General features: G+C 41.7%; 2 protein-coding genes, 1 long non-coding RNA gene and 1 other non-coding gene across 8 annotated transcripts; 2 read left to right on the top strand and 2 right to left on the bottom strand.

Annotated features, from left to right (window-relative positions):
- Positions 1 to 237: 237 nt before the first annotated feature.
- Positions 238 to 10,249, bottom strand: ttc26 (tetratricopeptide repeat domain 26). 2 transcript variants are annotated; one of them, XM_035636956.2, is made up of 18 exons: positions 9,900 to 10,249; positions 9,617 to 9,757; positions 9,041 to 9,133; positions 8,762 to 8,876; positions 7,952 to 8,001; positions 6,863 to 7,005; positions 5,889 to 6,060; positions 5,383 to 5,457; positions 5,166 to 5,268; positions 4,728 to 4,783; positions 4,257 to 4,310; positions 4,108 to 4,171; positions 3,932 to 4,020; positions 3,635 to 3,718; positions 3,458 to 3,527; positions 2,515 to 2,621; positions 2,042 to 2,175; positions 238 to 635 (listed from the first exon to the last, which is right to left on the bottom strand). In XM_035636956.2, exons 1-18 carry the CDS (start codon positions 9,900 to 9,902, stop codon positions 509 to 511), a joined length of 1,680 nt encoding a protein of 559 aa, XP_035492849.1. In that variant the 5' UTR covers positions 9,903 to 10,249; the 3' UTR covers positions 238 to 508. The 2 variants fall into 2 exon arrangements, with proteins under 2 accessions (XP_035492849.1, XP_035492850.1); XM_035636957.2 differs by lacking the exon at positions 238 to 635 and adding an exon at positions 1,197 to 1,809 and having other exon boundaries at positions 9,900 to 10,242.
- Positions 458 to 1,659, top strand: LOC118312396. Its single transcript, XR_004794218.1, has 2 exons — positions 458 to 591; positions 1,555 to 1,659. It is a non-coding gene; the product is annotated as an uncharacterized LOC118312396 (long non-coding RNA).
- Positions 10,250 to 10,675: 426 nt separating the features above from the next.
- Positions 10,676 to 10,748, top strand: trnar-ccu. The gene has a single exon. It is a non-coding gene; the product is annotated as a tRNA-Arg (tRNA).
- A 746-nt stretch (positions 10,749 to 11,494) lies between these two features.
- On the bottom strand, positions 11,495 to 19,960 carry LOC118312758 (mitochondrial glycine transporter B-like). Of its 4 annotated transcripts, none has more exons than XM_035637617.2 (8): positions 19,818 to 19,960; positions 18,983 to 19,077; positions 16,662 to 16,786; positions 15,984 to 16,068; positions 15,383 to 15,562; positions 14,411 to 14,579; positions 14,058 to 14,221; positions 11,495 to 13,915 (listed from the first exon to the last, which is right to left on the bottom strand). In XM_035637617.2, the coding sequence occupies exons 2-8, from the start codon at positions 18,995 to 18,997 to the stop codon at positions 13,793 to 13,795; spliced, it is 861 nt and encodes a 286-aa protein (XP_035493510.2). In that variant the 5' UTR covers positions 18,998 to 19,077; positions 19,818 to 19,960; the 3' UTR covers positions 11,495 to 13,792. The 4 variants fall into 4 exon arrangements, with proteins under 4 accessions (XP_035493510.2, XP_035493509.2, XP_035493508.2 ...); XM_035637616.2 differs by lacking the exon at positions 19,818 to 19,960 and adding an exon at positions 19,389 to 19,772; XM_035637615.2 differs by lacking the exon at positions 19,818 to 19,960 and adding an exon at positions 19,434 to 19,772.
- Between the last annotated feature and the right edge of the window lie 634 nt (positions 19,961 to 20,594).

The raw sequence follows: 20,594 nt of genomic DNA, 5'->3' as shown, positions 1-20,594 counted from the left end.
AATAATGTTAATATAGGTATGGTTTTAGATGAGAACATGCAGATTATTGAGAAATCGTATCGATCTGTACATATCAAAACTTACTTTCCAATACTTAATAAAGTACAAAACAATGAATTTTATTCATGCAATTAAAAGGGTTTAAGTGAGGTTTCATTTTCATAGCAGGCTTGTAACTTAACAATCTCTAAGGGAGGACATCTGTCATGCACCAGAATCAGTGAACACACAGAGTGGTAATATCTAAAGTTTAATAGTGATGAACATGTGGGAACAGTGGTAATACTTTGTAAACATCACAGGAAACTGTTGCCCCAGTGCATGCTGGGATCATCAGCACTCAGCCATTCAACTCTCTAGACATTTTTGCCTTCATTTCAAGATTAGAGAGAACTTTAAGATGACTTCATGTTGGATGAGGAAAATCAACACTCAGACTGTGTTCAAATAACCAAATTACCTGCATGAAAAACATTTAACCTGATAACAGCAATATTAGGCAGATTACCTAAATCACATGTGAAGGACAGCGCCACGGACTGAACGCGATGTGCCAAATCACGTTAAAATCTCCTCCTCCAGCAGATGAAGGTGAGATGTAGCCCATCGGGGTCGAACTCGGCTCACGCATCCTTCTGCACAGTGATTGTCAAACACAGAAGAGAAGTAACAATGACCAGTAGAGAAAGACATGCTCATGTTTACTATAAATTGTGTGAATGCAAATTTCAATTTGACATTGATCCTTTTATTGCCCTTTCTTCTGTGGCAGAAACCATGGCTGGATTAACCTGTTGCTAAAGCCCATGGGCCAAAAAAAATTGCTGTTGAGGCCTGTTCTAATGCCCCACCTGCCTCTGACACAATGTGGCATGTCCTGTCTAGTTACCTGGTTTGCTGTTGCTATTTTTGCCAACTTTACACATTAGGTTCAATCTAATCATCATTAGGTTCAACTCAGCATATGGAAATAGTTGTATAATGTCCTCTGTGGCTTTATCAAGTCTAATGTCATTAGGTCAAGTTGGACTCTTTTTTTCCCTCCCCCTACAGTATACACACATATTGGGCCTGATATATGTACCTTGTTATTCTGCAAATTGTTAATGCATATTTGCATTGCTCAATATGACTTGAGAACATGTTTTTAAAGTCAGTTACTAGACTGAAATTCATACAAATTATTCACTTAGAAAAACGTTTAGTCATTTTTAATACAAAAGATACAAGTACAGAGAGAATTGCAACTAAAGATTTTCAAAAAACAAAACACAACATTGTATCAGAGAGAGAAGTTCAAAATGTGTCTCAGATATATCATTCACAACATTTGCTGAAAATAAACAAATGCTCCAATGATTTCTGCATAATGTAACTTCTCTTATTATTCTAATTACCATGTTATATTTGGATGCATGTTTCGATATATGCACACTATATATATACATACATATATTTCAATTTGATAGACATGTGGATTTATGTGCATATACAAGTATTTTGTTTCATTATTAATATGACTTTGTAAACTTTCGTCGTTGTCTTCATCTACAGTGAACAATGACGGCTCAGAGTTCGAGGGTGGGAAGATGTTCAACCCATTTTGAAATGTGATGTAACATGTTCAAAATCAATAAAATAAAACGTGATAATAATGAAGTTTCTCTTGAAGCTCTGAGAAGTGCTGACGGTCGTCACGAGAGGAGGACTCGGTTGTCTTTGGCCCACTTCCTCAGAGATTGGATGATGTATTCAACCTGGGGGTTTCCTGAATTTCGCAGCAAGGAGACCACCTCTTTAAGTGTCTCCCTAGAACGAACACAGGATATGTGAAGAAACCAGATTAGATGAAGAACGCACCATCTCTCGTGTCTTTTACCGAGACACCACACCCACGCAACCAGACCACAGGGGTTTGACTTGTGGGTCCAGATGTTGTTCATTTGTAATGGGTAATAACAGGGATTATGGAGGAAAAAGGTTTCAAAATGTGTAATCAAGGCCTAAACTATTGCACAAGAAAGAAAAAAATAAAACATACTTGGACTCCTTGTTTGCCAGTATGAGCTGGAAGATACCAACACACGCCCCTCGCTTGCCCTCCCAGTAGTTAGATTCTGGGTCCAGCTTCTCCAGAGCATCAAACGCTTTGGCTGCATAATAGAACTGGCCCATCTGAAAAACAACAGGTTGTAATCTGAGTGATTTAGGAGGAACAGATTAAACTGCACACATCTGTTAGGCCTGCTCACACTTTTGGTAGCATTTGAGAAGTATGGTGAGGAAACTGAGCACATTTTGAGGGACAGCTCCTCTAAAAATTTAGTGGCATTTTTGGCTTTTCTCAGTTTCATATTTTTGTCAAATGAATATCTTTTGGTTTTGGACTGTTAGTCAAACAAAAAAAGATGGCTGCCTTGGGCCCAGAGAAATTAAATTGATGATCATCTGCAGTTTAATAATGATAATGACCTCAGATGATACGAGAAGCAGGAGACAAGAGCATGAAGTCACCTTGTAGCAGTCGTTGGCAATGAGCTGCAGCAGACTGAAGGAGTCGGAGGAAGTGCCCATCTTCAGATAGAGCTCCCAGGCCAGATGACCCCTCTGGTTCATTATGTCTGACAAGAACAAGACCAGAGTTCAATCATACATCATTCGCAGCCAGTGTCGGCAACTTTAATAGATTCCAATTTGGAAAATATTAAATGCCCCTGGGCAAGCTTTATTGATGTAGATTAAGACAGGAATACAAAATACTATATAAACTCAGATCTCATCCTCGGTGAAAGAAAAAGGTTCCTCAGTTTTATTTTTACCAGCTCGAGGTCTCAGAGTGATTCCTCTTGCTTTCATGCCAGCAGCTGTAGAAAACTGGAGCTTTTTTCACGTCTGCCTAAAGAGGCCTCACCTTTACCGATGGACTCAATCATGTTCCTCCTGTTTTCACTCTACTTATAATCCCCTTAAAAAATGTCAACTCCGAAAACATTCTAACCAAATAAAAACCTCACCACCTTTAGTTGTTGGATTAATTTTTAGACTTCGCTATTTTTACATCAACAATCATCCAAACATTTTAAGGCGGTTTAATCCCTGTGCCAAAGCTTAGGCTCAGATCTGGGTTTTTAAACAACCATTTATTATTTGTATTACTGTATTTTTTTTAGACTCTGTTCAGAATGAAAGGGGCTTTTTTTTTGCTTCACTTTGTTGATAATTTTAGTGAACTACAGCAATTTTTTCTGCCTTTCAACGTTGATCTATTTTGTTTTTACGTCTTAATTTATTTCCTCATTTTCATGTTAAGATTAGAATTAGTACATATGTTCACATTTTTACTAAGTAAATCTCTTAAAATGTGTTATTAGTTAATTCTTGAGTATGAATTGCGCAACATAAATGAATTTCCCTTCAGACAGATTGTTGTTATTGTTATCACTGCAACTATACATACAGCATCGTGCCAGCCAGCTGAGGTAAACATAGTCATTCTTCATCTTTTCACTCTGAATGAGCAGAAAAACCTGAAAGAAACATGGAGATTAGTGCAACACAATAGTCAGTTACTTCAGTAACAGAATGAATGAACGTCTAAAGAGCAGTTCTGTAGATTCTTGCTGAAGTGAGGTACCTCTTCAGCTTCTTTGTAGTGGCCAAGGGCTGCTTTCGCCTGAGCAAAGTTGAAGTTGAACGTATCATCATTGTAGAAGTAACCCTGCAAAAAAGGACGAAATGCCATGTATCCAGAAATAAAGCGTACAAAAAGAAAATCAGCTTTTTGTTGGGAGTACATATCATGGGGAAAACACACACACACACACACTTGTATCTGTGAAGCACTACTTGTGATCGCTAGTGTCACTTCACCCATTGTGTCTTTTGTTCAGCTCCATGCTACACACTGACGGAACAGTGAAGTACCACTAACCTTGACTGAGTTCAGATATATGAGAACATCTTCAAACTGCCGCAAGAGGAAGAAGCAGGAGGCCATGCACTGTCTGCCAGGAATAGTGTCTGAAAGGACAAAACATTTTTATTTACACATGCTCACCCTGTGCTTCTTTAAAAAGGTCACATCAGTTAAACTTCTATTCACCGTACCGCATTCACTCGCCGAGCATCCGACCAACTGAAAGAACTGCTGCGCAATTTTCAAATGATCCCTCTGAAAAGATAGATAAACACATTTGTTCCATGCTTTTGCCACATTCACTTGCATGAAACTCTTCCAGTTTAACACAAATACTCACTGATACAATTTCCTGTCCCAGTGCGGCATTTACCACTCCTTTCAAAATATACTCCTGAGAAAAGACGAAATGATCAGAGAAAATCATTTGATCTGCTCTTTTTTCCCAAACAACTTCAATCCACTTCAACAGGCAAAACATTAATGAAACAGAAAAGCCAAATACTCAGTTTATGAAAAGCTTGTCAGAAGAAAGGAAAAGCTATTCAGGAATTCTCAGGTGGAACAGGGAGGAGAGTTTTTTTGATAGGCGTCTTTTAATTTTGCATTATTATGGTTTTCATTGTACAGTGACATTCTTTCCCATAAAAAACCTCTAACTATTCAAATCAAAATATTCAGTATGAGTCCTGGTAATAGTTAGACACTCTGGTACTCTGGAGTGTAGTATTTAGGCCAAGTGGTTACAACAAGCTTGAAACAACAAGCGAAAGATCAAACTAAAACTCAGTATCACTGAGAGAATTGTCACCTGAGGTGTGGATGGCGCCAGATCTTGGATGAGGTTGTAAGCTTCTTGCACATCATCTGGAAGTGTAGGACGGAGCATGAGAAGTTTATAATACAATCTGACACTTAACACAACTATACATTCAATTTACTGCAACAAGAAAACAAGGATGATGAAATGATCTATCTTTTTTGAACACAGCATCATCACATAAGAGTGGGATTTGATTCTGTTGTAAATTTCCTTATTATTTCCAGGTCACTCAAAACAGATATCATACTAAGTAACTAATAGAAATATCTTATAGAGTTGTATTTGTATTTATTCTAATAGGCGACTGCATTTGTAAATAAAGTTCTAAAAATATTCTTCACACATCATTTTACAGTGAAACATTTAAAAACAAATATTTTCCTAGTTTAGCTTGTTCCAGAAAACTGCAATGCCCCACTCACACACCTTGTCTGAGATAGTAGATTACCAGGTTGAGTCTGGCCTCGGGGATCACATCGATCAAAGGAGGCAGCACCTGCAAAGCCCCTTCCCCACCACGAAACACCACCTGCAGCACAAGGGGGAGAGATTCAGTGTGTGGGAATCCGGCATGTAAGCCACTGGTGTGTGCACACAGACACACACACACAGCTCGTCCCTCACGGACAGAACCAAAGCTTACCAGGTTGTGTCGGATAAGCTCCTTAGCAAACTCAAAGGAGCAGGAGGATATGTCGATTAGGTTCTTCAGCTCAGCCTGAGAGGGAGAGAACGCAAACATTAAGTCAAACCCATTACGTTACTCTCCCCAAAGAAATGAAAATGCCAAGCAGCTACTGACATAAACAATAAATGAATTAATCAATAAAGTATTAAGGAGATATTTCCAGTAAAAGCACATTAATTGTATATTATATGGAAAACAGATATGATATGAGTCTTTATGTTTACCTAATTGTGCATGGTGGCAAAGGAACAAACATGGATACATTCTATGAGAAAAATGCGATGACATATAGATGACTATTTCATTGTTAAAACAATGGGAGTTGTGGCTTTTCAGGTTTGACATCAAAATAACCAGATCTTGCGCCGTTATCTTTGCAACCAATTTCAGCCGAAACATAAAAATGTGTGCATGAACCTGTAAAAACCACCAGCTGCGTCAGTCACTGTTTTACTGTTTACCTCTGCTGCTTTGCCATTGTAGAGCCTGAAGTGGTTACAGGCCTTGAGGTTCAGGGCAATAGTGGAGTCAGGGATGCTCTGCAGGTAGACGGCCAGCACCTCCTGGGACACGTCGTAGTAGTCCAGCTTGTAGTAACACAGAGCCACGTACACTTTCAGGGCCAGCAAATCTCTGAATGGACAGGATGAAATATTACATTTCAGTCTTATTTCTTTAAGTAGAGTGCATGTGACTTTACCAGAGTGAGCATTTTTCTACATTTCTATTGCATATACATTTTACAAAAAAAACTTACATAGTTGTGTCGGGGGGAAAATTGCTAATGTAAAAAGAAGTCACAAATTTGATCACTATTATTATATATTGCTTGATTTGACATTAATTCAAATTCAAGACCTGACGAAAGTGAAGATTTGACGCGATGGACTACAATTTTGAAAATGTGGCGTGAGGACAAGATAGAAAATATTTTTGCATATCCCAATTTAGATATTTTTGCATTTCTTTGTAGCAGTCTGAAAAAGTTATATAAGTGGTAAAGCTAATTCGGATTTCAACAACAAGTGTGCTCAGAGCTGCTGCAGAGCTCTGCAGCTACAGCTGTCACATCTGCTGTCTCGCTAGTTTTAAAAAAAACTTGATGCACGTTGGCCCACAGATTCCACAAGCCACGAATAGATCTCTGAGAGAAGTGGCACAGGAGATCCTGTGAAATCAAAGTCTTTCCTTTTTTTTTTACCCTTGCTACTGCACATACGGTAGATCAGTGTTAAGGGGAGCCAGCTCAGCAGGTCTGCAGCAACGAAGCTGAATTATCTTTATGGTTCGACACAGTGTGAAGCACCTAAAATCTAATATTCCTGCACAGAGACAACAAACACCCGTCACGGTGGTGCTTGGATGGTACATGTGCCCAAGTGCAGCCGGATTGGTAGACTAATTCAAGAGAGAAAGAGGCAGGGGAAGCAAAGACCTGTTCTGCAGAAGCCGTTTATAGATGTCTATAGCCTCCTGGTAGTGGGAACGCATGTAGTGAATGGATGCCAGGCTCAGCTGGTCCTGGGTCACATCCTCCAGGTTCTGGTGGAAACCCATCAGCTTCTTCTCATCGTTGAACTGCGACACGATATGAGGACAAGAGGAACATTTCAAACAGTGATCTGATCAGGGTGACAAAATGGTACGAGGCTGGATGGAAAGCAGGACGACACAGACAGTGAGTTGAACTTTGGGAGAAACAGCAACTGGTCATGAACAGTGGAAATAGACAAGTTTCTCAAGACAAAACAAGGAAGAAAAGGGTCATTAAGAAGAGGGTTGAGATGACAGTTGAGGTGATATGCAGGGTGCGATTATCTGGGGGAGATGCGTGGGAGTTCCCCCTTTCCGGTCTACATATCCCTGCCTCTGCTGGGACAAAATGTCATTGCACTTTGTTCCTCAAAGTGATCAATGCTAAGTCCCCAATGGACCATACAAAATTCCGTGAAATTTTAAACTAAATAAAGCGCTGCAACGTGAACGGTCAATGGTGCGATAGAACGATAAAATCCTACATGGACCACCCACATGTCAGCGCCCTGTTCGTGAGACAATAGATGACACTGCGGCTAATTTACCTAATGATCCTGGTTCCATTAGCCTTGATGAATGTCGGCTTTTCAGAATGTCACCAAGCACAAATATTTGGAAGGGGGATTTCCTTCTTTATGTTTTGTTTTGCATGTGTAACGCTGGTCTGCCAGTCGAGTGCTGTGCTATGCACAGAGGTCGGGAGTTCAAGGGTATCCTCTTGTGACCCATGATTGAGTCCCACCCCCCCCCCTCTGCTTTTTTTCAGAAAGTGATATGCACAGAAAAAAGTTAGGGAGCAAAGAATCTCTATAACACAAACACTGGAAACACAACTCAGAATGTACTGTTTTGAGCTCAGAGTTTTCCAAGTACAGATATAATCTTGTATCCACACTGCAGCGTTGGTCAGCAGTGAGTTGTTGGTGAGCGAGTGATGGCAGAGAGGGCGAATAAACACATAACAGAAAAATATCATTTATTTTCCAACCTTGTGGGCCAAGTGGAAGAGGAGCCTGTTTTGGAGGGGGGAGACCGGCGCTGAGGAGGACAAGAGATAACAAACTTAGTAAGACAGCAAACCACTGGAGAATAGGATACTAAATCCATTGATGCAATAACTGACGAAAGAGCACTGTAAGTTGACTGCAGAAATTTCACAATGATTGGGGAGTGGTTTAATTTGCTCAAAAAAATGTACAGCAAACCCTTTCAGCATAATTTGCTAAACTTAATAATTAAGTGAAAACCCCTCAGATTCAATGGGAGGTTTTTTCATCTTAAGTTTATCACACTGCCAAGACTGAAAGTAGTTCACATTTATATATATATATAAACTTAAAGCCCCAGTGTGTCATTTTTTTGATTTTCTGGGGGCATTTCGTTGTAAAGTTGCAAACCGCAACCAACTGAGCACCCGACAGCGCACCGCTGATTCCATTTCCGGCAGTGCGTAAAATTCAAAGTGAATGCAACGTATTCTGGAGTGTTTTGGTCAACCGTATTCACACGACATAGCAAACATGGCGACTTACACGGAGGTCGAGTCCACTTCATGTAACTACATATAACTCATTCAAAGTTGACGAAAAACATCGTTCTTTGTTGCAGGTGGATTATACATATATGAACTCATAGTTATGGACAATATGTTCAATTTCTGTGAGTGAGTTCTTCCAATTATTACACAATGTAACTTTAATGATGAGATTTTCTCCAAATAACATTGTAAAAAGTTTTGGTTAAAGTCAAGTGGCAGGCATAAGGTCCAAAGCAGGAATTTACAAGTGTACTCGCCTACCCTTAGACGCAGCCTCCTCGGCCTCTTTATAGAGCCCCAGGAAAAACAGGGCACAGGCGAGATGGACCCACACATCAGCAGGACATTCAGGCTGTTCGGTCAGAGACTTGTACTCCTGTCAAAACGTTACACGAAAATATTACAAATGTGATCCAACCGTATAAAAACTGCCAGTCACATCCTCGACAAGCAATCAGAATTTAAATACTGAATTTTGGGCACGTTGTGTATGTGTGCACCTAGCTGCACACACTCAATCAGACAAACATGAAAACATACCTCCATAGCTCTCTTGTAATCACCCAAGTGAAAGGCGCAGTAGCCGATCCAGAGGTCAGCATGCTCCTCTTTCTCTCCAATGCTCCTCTGAAACTGGAGATGACACATCACATCAGCAGCAGCAGCACCCGAGTAACAGAGTGTTATTTGTATATTGTACATTTATGGAAGATGTAAAATACTTGTCTGGTTCAACCCATTTTCTTCAACAACAAAAAAAAAGAACTTACTGATTATCATGAATATCTCACTGACCCACTCCAATATCCATCATACAATTCTCAAATAATGACCTTCTCTTTAAACGCATACTTTATACAACTCATCAGCAAGTGTCACATTGTTGTGAAAAAGAACCATCACATTTGGATATGTTTTTTACTGAGGAAAGTGGTTGCTTCATTCTTGAATATTTGAAAAATATAATATAGGGCATGTGAAAGACAGGAACCAACAGATCATGTATTGTTCTTGAGAGGGGGAACTTAACCTCCACGTCTACTATCACAGTGGCCTGTGTGTGTGTGTGTGTGTGTGTGTGTGTGTGTGTGTGTGCGTGTGTGTGTGTGTGCGTACCTCCAACAGGGTCAGGGCCCCAAGGTAGTCTCTCTGTTGCAGGTATTCCTCCAAGGGGGGAACCTTTGTTTTGTTTTTCTTCTTCTCGCTGCAGCTCACCTGGCTCTCTCCTCCCACAGCTGGTTTCACTCGCGACAGGATCTAGAACCAGGGTACAACGACAAGATGTGGTGACCACTGAACTCTTTCACTCTTTAGCTGGCGGGGGGCTCCAGTGGTCCAACGTCCACGACTGTGACTGCTGCAGCATTATACTGGTCGTGAAATGTAGCTGTTGACTCACCATGTCGACGAGTTCAGAAGAGGAGACTGTCGCCTGGGTGACGCTTGTTTGTCGCTAACCAAGGTAACGTCGGGGGTTCCTCACTGTGAAAGCACGAACGCCATCCGTTACCTCCGCTAGCCACCGTTAGGTCTTAACCCCCAGGTTCCATCTTACTTTGAAACCAGATAGAAAAACCCCATGCTACTTTAGATCAAACTATCTCACAACCGACATGGCTGTGATACAATAGTAGCATCAACACGTGTTCCAGTATTCTGTGAGGAGTGTTGCGAAGCAGGCTCTCGGTTTGTGTTAAGCTAGCTCCGGCTGACAGCGTTATTTCACTGGCAGCATAGATCGCGTTTCCCGCTCTTGTATTTTCAAACTAAAAGCACAAGCGAATCAGTCAAACTCGTATTCGCGGTGAAGTGCTCGATATAAGCCACAGTCGGCCCCCTTCGAATAGGCTGCACTCCGAGTTTGAGACGGCAGTCGTAAGAGAACATAACCGTCTAGGATATTGTTCTTAGGTTACAATTATTTTGGAGTAAAATAGATAGACAGGAAGTAGCTTGATTCTTCTATTGTGTACTTGATGTATTTCCGTCTGCGTTGCCTAGCAACGAAGAAGATACACGGCTGCGTTTTTAAAATTTTGACTGAGTGTAATCGCATACAAGAGAGAACCGGAACGTGTCTGTACACCAGTCGTTAACATTTGACAACAGACGCCACTCTCATTCACATGTGTATCCTTAAATAACTATATTTTATTTTCATATGACGACGAACTAGCCCCAGTGGCCTAATGGATAAGGCACTGGCCTCCTAAGCCAGGGATTGTGGGTTCGAGTCCCATCTGGGGTGAACCATTTTAATCTTAAACATAATCTTTCTTAACTGTCCGATCAAATCTCAAAGTGATTGCTCAATATACAGAAAGATCACTGATTGTCGTTTATTCACTCATACCTTTCCTAGTTCTGGAGTCAATAAAGTACTTCTATCTATGTTGCTGCACACAATGCATATTAAATACTGCTGTATCATTATTATGTGATTATGCATTATTGATTTCATTTGTTTTACTACTCTTGCATATTGCATGTTTTTTTCTATGTAATGTAAAGTGACCTTGAGGGCCATGAAAGACACAATTTAATAAAGATATTATCATTCATTTCAACTATTACTACTACTACAAGCGTAAACCTGATTTTTGTTTTACTGAAAGAGCTGACAGAATAGGTCTGCATGGCACACTTCTTTTTAATACCTGTATATTAAAGATAAATCAAAAATTAAATGCCAAAATATTTTGTGACCTGAAAGTAGGCAAAGGAGCAAATGCTCATCTGATCGCCTTCAAACTTGCCGGGTGTGCCGCTATGGAGCGAAGCACAGTGAAAAGGTTTATAAATTTTAAATATCAATACATGGGCACTGTACCCCTTGAAGATGCACTGTTGACATCACAGACTTTTGCTCTGTGAGTGTGTCAAAACAACCCATTAGTCCTATCAGGCAATTATTTGGAACAATGCCACACACTGACAGGTACATAGCAAAGTCAACCTCCTCTTGATTTCTAATAACAAAGTAAAAATTACAAATGAAACCAAAGTAAAATTTATTGAGGTTAAAATCCAGGCAGGCTCAGTGTCAGTCTGAGCAAACAAATCTCTACGTCTCTACAATAACAATGACCTTATACAAAACAGTCACAACAGGAGTGGTGTGATGATGAAGATAATCAACGAGGAAGACAATCCTGGTGAATTATGGCACACGTGGGGCACAGTGAGATACAGAGATTATGTTACACAAGAAACACTGAGGCATTTAGAAATCAATCCCGTACCACGGCAAGAACTTCCACTTTTAAATAAATAACAAACCCAAAAAATCATGTTTCTTTAAAAGTGCATCGCCTCACATATCCCTCCCTTCCCCTCTCACTTTTTCACCTCAATGCTCAGTTAAGTAATTCCAGATTTGATTTGATTTATTTTTTGCTGCAGGTTATCAACAGATCACACGGGACTGACCTTTCTCTAGCGGTAACACACCTAACAGGAGAATACGTGTTGGGTGACTCACACTTAAATCTTTCAATCTCCTCCACCAATGACATCTACCATTTGGCAGTTTCTATAAAACACTTATATATTATATTTTCTTTTTCAGTAAATAACTTCTTTTATATCAACACAAATGAGTATCTTAGAAAGTGTACACTGTACAAGCAACATAAAATATGGTCTTCGTACTCTACCACTAATAATTCTGTTGAAGTCGTATGTATTTATAAGGAGCCAGGCAGGAGGTGGACACCGTCAGTATCCACGTGTCTCCAGCACTGATATGGATTCTGTATAATTCTTATAAACGCAATCGCAAAAATGATTAAGCAGTGCTTTACTTGCAAGCTTGAGGTTCTGGGAAAATGCAAAGAGGTTTCACATTTAATCACAGACAGTTAATGACTCAAAACATCTGAAAGAGCTCAATTTAACCCTGTCAAACGGTTTACTTAATTTGTAGAACAAATACAAAAAGTCAAAAGTGCTAACTTAAACTCAGGGAAAATGTAAATCACATTGCTGTTAAAGGTGCCCTCTGGATTTATCTCGTAAACAAACGTTATGTTTACAATCAGTTTGAGTGACTAAAGTGATTTTTGTGTATCCTCGATGTCTAACGAACCTGTTGAATGCATTTCCCTCCGAATTTGAGGATCCAACTTTATGAAATTTTTAATTGTGCATTGATTACATCCATGTTTGTCGTCCTCTCTCTTTCCTTTGCTACACTGCTACTACTACTCATTAATATGACTGTTTATAGACTTCACCACCGTGAAGAATGGTTTTAAAAATGCCTTTTTTACTGTAAATCTGTGAAGCTATACAGAATGTTACTGCAGCAAAGTAGAATAGTGTGAACATGGCAGCATTACTATGTTTTTTGCTCCTTTGTGCACAACACAAACAAAATTGGGACGCACTCCTCAAGCGTTGCTCCACAGCGCCACTAGTGGTCAGAAACTCCACAGGGCACCTTTAAGTCACAAAACTCATAATAACAAAAACACCCCACAAAATCCTGATCTGACTGAGATGCCACCACAGATATCAATATATGTTAGCTACAGATGTGACTTTTATTATTTCAAAATGCCCCACAGTTTTAAGTTTTAATTAGCATAGTTTTGAGCAAAATACGGCAACAAAGGCTTTATTGTGATTATTGAAGTTAATCCCGTTTTTCCTCACATATTGTAGCTGTGTAAATACTTGTGATTGTCTGAGCGTGAAACAAATGAATGTCCTCCAAGTCTGCCTTTCAATCAATATCAATTGGCAAGTGAGAAGCACCGCCCAATCTTAAGTTTCATAAATATTGCAGAAGCCAGAGCTCCCATCTCCTTCTCTGAAGTGCTTTTGTTTTTGGTTACCTCAGCATAGCTTGGGTACACCAGCCTGCTGAATGTCCCGTTTCTCTTGGCAGTCTTTCCAAAAACACCATGTCAAAGGCAACTGAGCTGCCCCGCGAGGACACAGGCTCTCTGTCAAGGGCATTTCTTGAGTAGTAGCCGTACCTCAGGGCGTCCACACATAAATAGTAAGACAAGGAATGAGTTCAGTTCACAGCAGGGAGTGTCACTTCAGTCCAAGACTGACATTAGTGCGTCTCATGTGTAACATCTCAAACTTACACACCTTCAGACATTTCCACAAACATTTAAATAAACACACCCAGACGCACACTCACTATCCACCTGGTTCCTCTGCCTAAAATCCTGGTAGTGTTGACTCACTCCCTGTAAGCTCATCTTTTCTTCTTGCTCAGAAAATAGATCGTTATCCCCTCATATTTAATTTCTTTTTATGGCTCAGCACCACTGCTATTCAGGATTTGAGGCCCATTCGAGCCATCAGTTGTTCGTAAACAGTCCAAGCCATAGCAGCCATGAGCGTGCGCCGAAGAGACCTGGGTACAGCTCCACGAAAAAACCCGCCCATGCCGTTCTCCTAAGGGGGAAGACAGAGCAGGAGAGTTCAGTGTGATACTGGGTTAGTGGCAATGTCATACACTTCATGTCAACGAGTGTTGCCAGCTCTGTGTCTGAGTGAAAATGACGTGCCCATGAACAGTGGTAAGAGCAGCACAAACCCTGTAAATGTAGCGAACAGCATCCGCAGTGCTCCAGTGGGACGGGCTAACTTGAATGTGGGTCTTCACCACATCTGCAGGCTGTGTGAACAGCGACGCCAAGACACCCGCCACCATTCCACAGCCGAAGTTCATCAGCGGAGCGTAGGCCGATGATGACACCTCTAAGAGTAGAAGAGAAACCAGTTATTAGGAGAAAGGGCACGAGTAAAGTGTGACAGGCCCTCTCCAGAGCCAGCGTTTGGTTTCACCGTTGTAGGCTCCTGTAGAAACACGGTGGTCCAACATGAAGGACTTCACGGAAGAGGACCGATTCAAAGCACTCATTCTAAGGTAGGCAGTGTGGCTCTCACCTGGCGGCAGCGCCCTCTTTGCCTGGCTGTAGAACATGACGTAAATGCCGGAGAACGGAGCGTCTCGGAGCAGCGTGGCCGTCAGCCCTGAGAACAGAGTCCGGATCCCCTCGGTCTCATACACACTCCTCAGAGCGCCGACCACACTCACATAGTTGTAGCAGCCACTCTGAAACATAATAGTAACATCTCCAATCAAAGGGATTCAGGTACATCACTGCTTTTATGGCTAGAATCACCATGAAGCACCGATCTGGATACCGATTTTTCTGTAAATTGCAGTCAGTCATTTATGGAAGCTAGGTGTAATGGTCCCTTACTTGTGATAAATGTTTAATAGATTAGTCTCCATCTTTGTTATCGTCAGTTACACAGTGTCATGTCAGCCAATGAGCACACTTTGCTGAGTATGTACAATAGGTGCAATGCAGCTGCAACAGATTAAAATATCCCCCTTCCATTTCCTCCTTCTCCAGGAAGTTACCCTACAGGCTGGATTACAGAGAGAAGCATTATCTTCCTGTGCCAGAGCCCAAAAAAACTGGCAATATCAATTTGTGTTTTGTATAGTTTAAAAATTATAAATTGCTAGTTATTTTGTCGTTGCCAAACTGACAAAAGTGTATGAGGAGTGCCTGAAGACCGAATAAACCAATAATAATGGCTTGAGTGTTTTATAAAAATGCGTTTGTTGGATCAATGCATTTGTTATTATTTTCACCTATTTAAAATCATGTCTGATGAAGGCCAATTATTCACAGATTTATAACAGAGGAAGCCGATTCAAAAATAAATGACTAGGAAAAATCAATAATCAATGCCTTAAACTGCACAACTGACTAAAGGCCATCAATCATACATGAACAGCAAATGTGTTTTAGTTCAGCAGTGAGGGGCTCTGAGATCTCTTCATAATATCAAAATAGATTATTAATATGTATATTCATCATTCATATTATGAATTACAATCACCTCAAAGCGTGTCTTGATGACGGTGAATGGCAGCATAGAGACGCCAGCCACAGCTCTGGCACCCGCTCCGAGGAGAACAGCCCCGCCAGCGCTGGGTGCCCGGTCCAGGAAGAAATGCTGCTTCAGGGAGTAGAAGGTACTGAAATAGATGCCAACTCCGGGGATGCAGCGCACAAATGACTGCCAGGGGGAAATACAAGTGTTTAACATTTTATCTAAAACATAATAGACAAGAGTTTAGCAAATACATTATGGTAATCTGAAAACATTTAAATATTTTCCTGTCACTCTACAATGTTTTAAATTGTCATAATAAGAGATCTACAATGTTTGTGTCAAACATGCTAAACAGAATTAAATGTAGGTTTTTGTTGCTGTTTTTGTTTATTTGTCTTTCTGACAGAAACGCAGCTATGTGTATGAAATGAAAAGAAGAGCGTCCGTGGTTCCTTGAGCAAGAGATAGAGAGTTTATGTGAATGTAAGCTGAAAGACAGTGTTGGCAGATCCTTCCTGACGAACAAAAACTCTCACGTCCCTGCCTATGTAGAATTCATAACTGCAGAAATTATTGTAAATTTTCAACAAGCTCAGATACTCACAGGTGAGACGCCCTTCCACAGACTGAAGAAATTCTCTGTCTTAATGACATTGACGAAAACAGCAAACATCCCCACCTTTGGTGCACTGCAGGAGGAGGTTTAGGAACGGTCACAAACACATTCAAAAGTCGCAAACGTAAAACAATAGAGACCCTCAAAGATGGACAAAGGATAAGCAGTTTATCCTCTGGAAATTGGAAGCAAATTGTGTCTTCTACCTGTGGATCACTGTTTGAAATAGCTATCCATTTTCAGACACAAACATTTCCTGTTTCTCTCCTTGGTGTAGATAATTGTAACCTAGCAGCCTGACAGTATGACAACATGGTGCTGGTGTGACTCATTGTTCTATATGGGTCATAGACACAGATTACAGCTGGTACTGCCTTCATATGTTGTCCTGCAGCATGTGTGTCTGAAAAAGTTGTTGATCATCGAATAAAAACAAAGATAAGACTGGAGGCATGCTGATGTACATATTTCTTATGACATGCAGTTTGTGTTTTCATATTCACACACACACACACACACACACACACACACACACACACACACACACACACACACACACACACACACACACACACACACACACACACACACACACACACACACACACACACACACACACACACACACACACACACACACACACACACACGTTATGTGTGCACCGACCCTGGCTTGGCCTTGTTCTGCAGAGTCTGAAGCCGTGTCTTCACCAGATCCAAAGGCTGGAAGAGCAGCGTAGAGCAGGTGCCGCTGAGGGAGCCACACATAAAGGCTTTAAGAGCTGGGTGAGCCTGAGCACCGTGTCAGACAGACAGGGGGAGAAATTGGGGGGGGGGTGAAAGAAAGAGGGCATAAAGGAGAGAAGTAACAAAAGATATAAATGGTGGACAAGGAGAAGGAGAGGAGGTTTACAGTAAAGAGGTGTGAATTACAGACAGAGATGAGAGACAGAAGAAAAGGAAGGGGATAAGGCGAAGGGGGGGGAGGATTAGTCACAATGAATTAATCATTCAACATCAATCTCAGTTGTGGTCACCTTTTGTTGAACTCCAGGGAAACATTATCCAATAAAATATCGGAACCAAATATCTGGCCACAGCAGAGATGTGCCCCAAAATAATTACCTTGTTCACATACTGGACTTTAATTTGCATATAAAAGGCTTGTGTGACATTTAAATCATCACAAAAAAATATAGCTGTAAACAGAGGAGAGGCTCAGTGGAGATGATGGAGATGTGCAGAGACAACCCCCCCCCCCCCCCCCCCCCCCCACACACACACACACACACACACACACACACACACACACACACACACACACACACACACACACACACACACACACACACACACACACACACACACACACACACACACACACACACACACACACACACACACACACAGCAAAAGGCATGACACAGACACGGACAGACAGGAGGCTTAATGTAGCTGTATTTGAAGGTGAAGACAATAACAATAATTACAGCAACAGTAACAAACTGAATTTAAAAAAACGTCTGTGCCATAGATAAAATGTCTCCAAGACACACAACATTTGATACGTACTATAAGCAGCTCACACACACACACACACACACACACACACACACACACACACACACACACACACACACACACACACACACACACACACACACACACACACACACACACACACACACACACACACACACACACACACACACACACACACACACACACACACACACACACACACACACACACCTACCTTTCCCAGGCTGCCCGGGGCTCGGCTGTTTGAATCCTGTTTTTCCTGCATTTTGCCCACTTTCACCTCCCTCTCTCTGTGATGCTGACACAAACCTCCATCCGTTTCTCACAAACCTTCCTTCTCCTCTCTCTGTCTCTCACTCTCTCTCTCTCTCTCTCTTGCCAACCCACAATGGCTTTCTCCTGCTCCCCCCTCGTTTGCAGTCAAAGCAGAAGCTTAATCCAGCCTGCTTTTTTCTGTGGACTTCTATCTTTATCTTGCAGACATACACACACACACACACATCTGTATTTCAGTCCGCCCCCCCCGCAGAGCTCACTGCTAAACTACATCTTTGTCAAATGGCATGAGTCATAAAGTGCATGTGTGTGTGTGAGTGCACGTGTGTGTGTGTGTGTGTGTGTGTGTGTGTGTTGAGTGGGGTGCTTTAAATCTGGGTAACTGAAAATGTATGTCGTAGTCTATTTGCAAAAGGTATTAACGAGCTATGTACAAATCTGCTTGCAATCGTGTATCTCTGTCAGGTGACCAGAGGGATCAATTCCCTCACAATCTAACATCATCATCCAAATTTGGAAATATCCTATGAAAACAACCAAAATCAAAATCTGAAAAGTGATTGTCGTGGTCATTGTAGACACTGGCTTCAAGCAAATATGGCTGGGTCAACAATTCAGAAAAATCTATCCCACGCTTCCACCGTGGCCTCTGCATCTTTTCTGTCTCATCTGTGATAAAGATCAAACGGCCGTGAGGCTGAAACGTTTTCATATTGTTTATCAGCGTTTCCAGACACTTTCACAGGATCAGCTCTTTCATTTCCACTGACAGCGGGTCATGGACAACGTTTGTGATGCATGAGGCACTTTTGTCCTTCAGTGCTGCTCTGGATTGGCAAGTCTCAACCAATGTAACTTTTATATTACTGCTTATACCATGTCGGCTAAAATTTAAATATATCTGAGTGCATCAGGTTAATGTGGGCAATGAGGAGAAGTGCTACATGGCTCTATTATGAGGACACACACACACAGGCGCACACACACACACACGCACACACAGGCACACACACAGGTATTTCTATATTTGTGAGGACACTCATCGACATAATGCATTCCCTTAACCCTTACTCTAAACCCCAACCCCAAGTTGTGGGGACACGACACACACACACACACAAACACACACACACACACACACACAAAACGAATGCCAGCAGATGTACTAACCGCTGCTAACTCCATCTTCGTCCTGGCTGTGGACCCGGGTGGGTCCAGGTTCTCCCCCGCTGCTGCTGCCGTCTTGGAGTCGGTTGATTCCGTTGCTTAAAGAGGAGAAAGTCACGAGTCACACGCGAGTCACGTTTAACAGAGTCAGTCCCGCGGAAGCCGGTAGCAGCAGCATGCTAGTTGTGGCTAGCTGTCAAAATATATGAGGTGAAGGCAGCAGGACACCAGCTCCTCGGGACGGACTGACACACCAGCAGCCCCTTGTCCGGCTGAAACAAACACGACCGATGTGAAGCCAGTCTCTGCTCCGGTGGTCTGTTTCAGGAAAGGAAGCTGAGGTCTGAGGCGTCAGACCCACTTCACTTTTCAAGCTAGCAAGCTAACTTAGCATGTTCGCTCCTCTTACCCGCCAGCGAAGCGTGTCACGGACCGATGGAGGAGACGGACACACCTGCTGTCTCCAGAGACACCATGTTGTATATCCACTGTGACCATCTGCGAACGTCTCGTATCAGTCGAGCGCCAGTCAACACTTCCCCCGCCCGGCGGAGCACACTACTCCTTCAGCTAAAGCTAGCTAGCTATATACCGTCAGCGGCAGTTACGTGACAACTTCAGTCAGACTCTGTTCTACAGAAACACGCGAGGACAAACAGCGACGTGACGTGGTCATGTTCTCTTTCCTACCGCAGTAAAGTCGTAAAACACTATGTTAAATAAGTGTGACTGACGCTGCTGCTGTTAGCATCTGCCTAGCAAGAGTTCACCTCCAGCAGTGGTCACGCGCGCGCGCACACACTTATACATGTATCTTGTTCCTTTATTCCTCTTTTACCTTAATTTTCCAAGTCCTCTCTCCCCATCCCTGTGGATGATCACCTTGAAATGATGCATATTATAGCAAAATGCCAACTGATAAGGATGCTAAGGGATTTCTTTTTCACAAACTAACAGCTGTGAAAGTTGTGAGAGGATGTCCCAGACACACGAGAGGTGGTTTGATGTCAATACATTCATAAATGAGTGAGCTACTGAAAATGGAAACCTTGATTCTGAGCCAGACACCTTCTCATCAGTAGCACTCATCTACTCTCATTTTATTCTGGAGGTTTTAACAGAGAGGTGAGTTGGATGATATATATTTTTTTTTTAATACTGTTGATAATATTTTCTGAATAATGGAGTAATAAAAATGACTCTGGACACATTCGAGCCTTCGACTTTCGTTCTTGCCACCTTTGCTTCTTTTAAGCATAACATTTCAGACCTGACAGGTACACCATGGTCATGTTGGGATACAGATCCTTTGATGTTGATGAAATTGGGTGGGATATTTACTCTCACCCATAGACAGTCTGTGTATAAGAATGAACGTATAGTCCCAAACCAATGCAGAAGTGCCTGAAGCCTTTATTCTCTAAAATGACCGGCAGAGGGCGACACCACTGGTTGCAAAAAAGATGTCGGTTTCGATAAAAGCCCAGGAGACTGTACAAGATTTCTAAAGTCAATAAACATTTTCCTGACTAGTTTTAAGTGTTCTTCAATACAACATGTTCATTTTGTAAATTATGGCCACATTTAGAGTAAATTAAGACGATAAAGCACGTAT

This window comes from Scophthalmus maximus, chromosome 8 (assembly GCF_022379125.1).
Source record: "Scophthalmus maximus strain ysfricsl-2021 chromosome 8, ASM2237912v1, whole genome shotgun sequence".
Taxonomy (NCBI): Eukaryota; Metazoa; Chordata; class Actinopteri; order Pleuronectiformes; family Scophthalmidae; genus Scophthalmus; species Scophthalmus maximus.
Note: the sequence above shows the minus strand (reverse complement) of the source record. Positions and strands in the feature narration are given on the sequence as shown.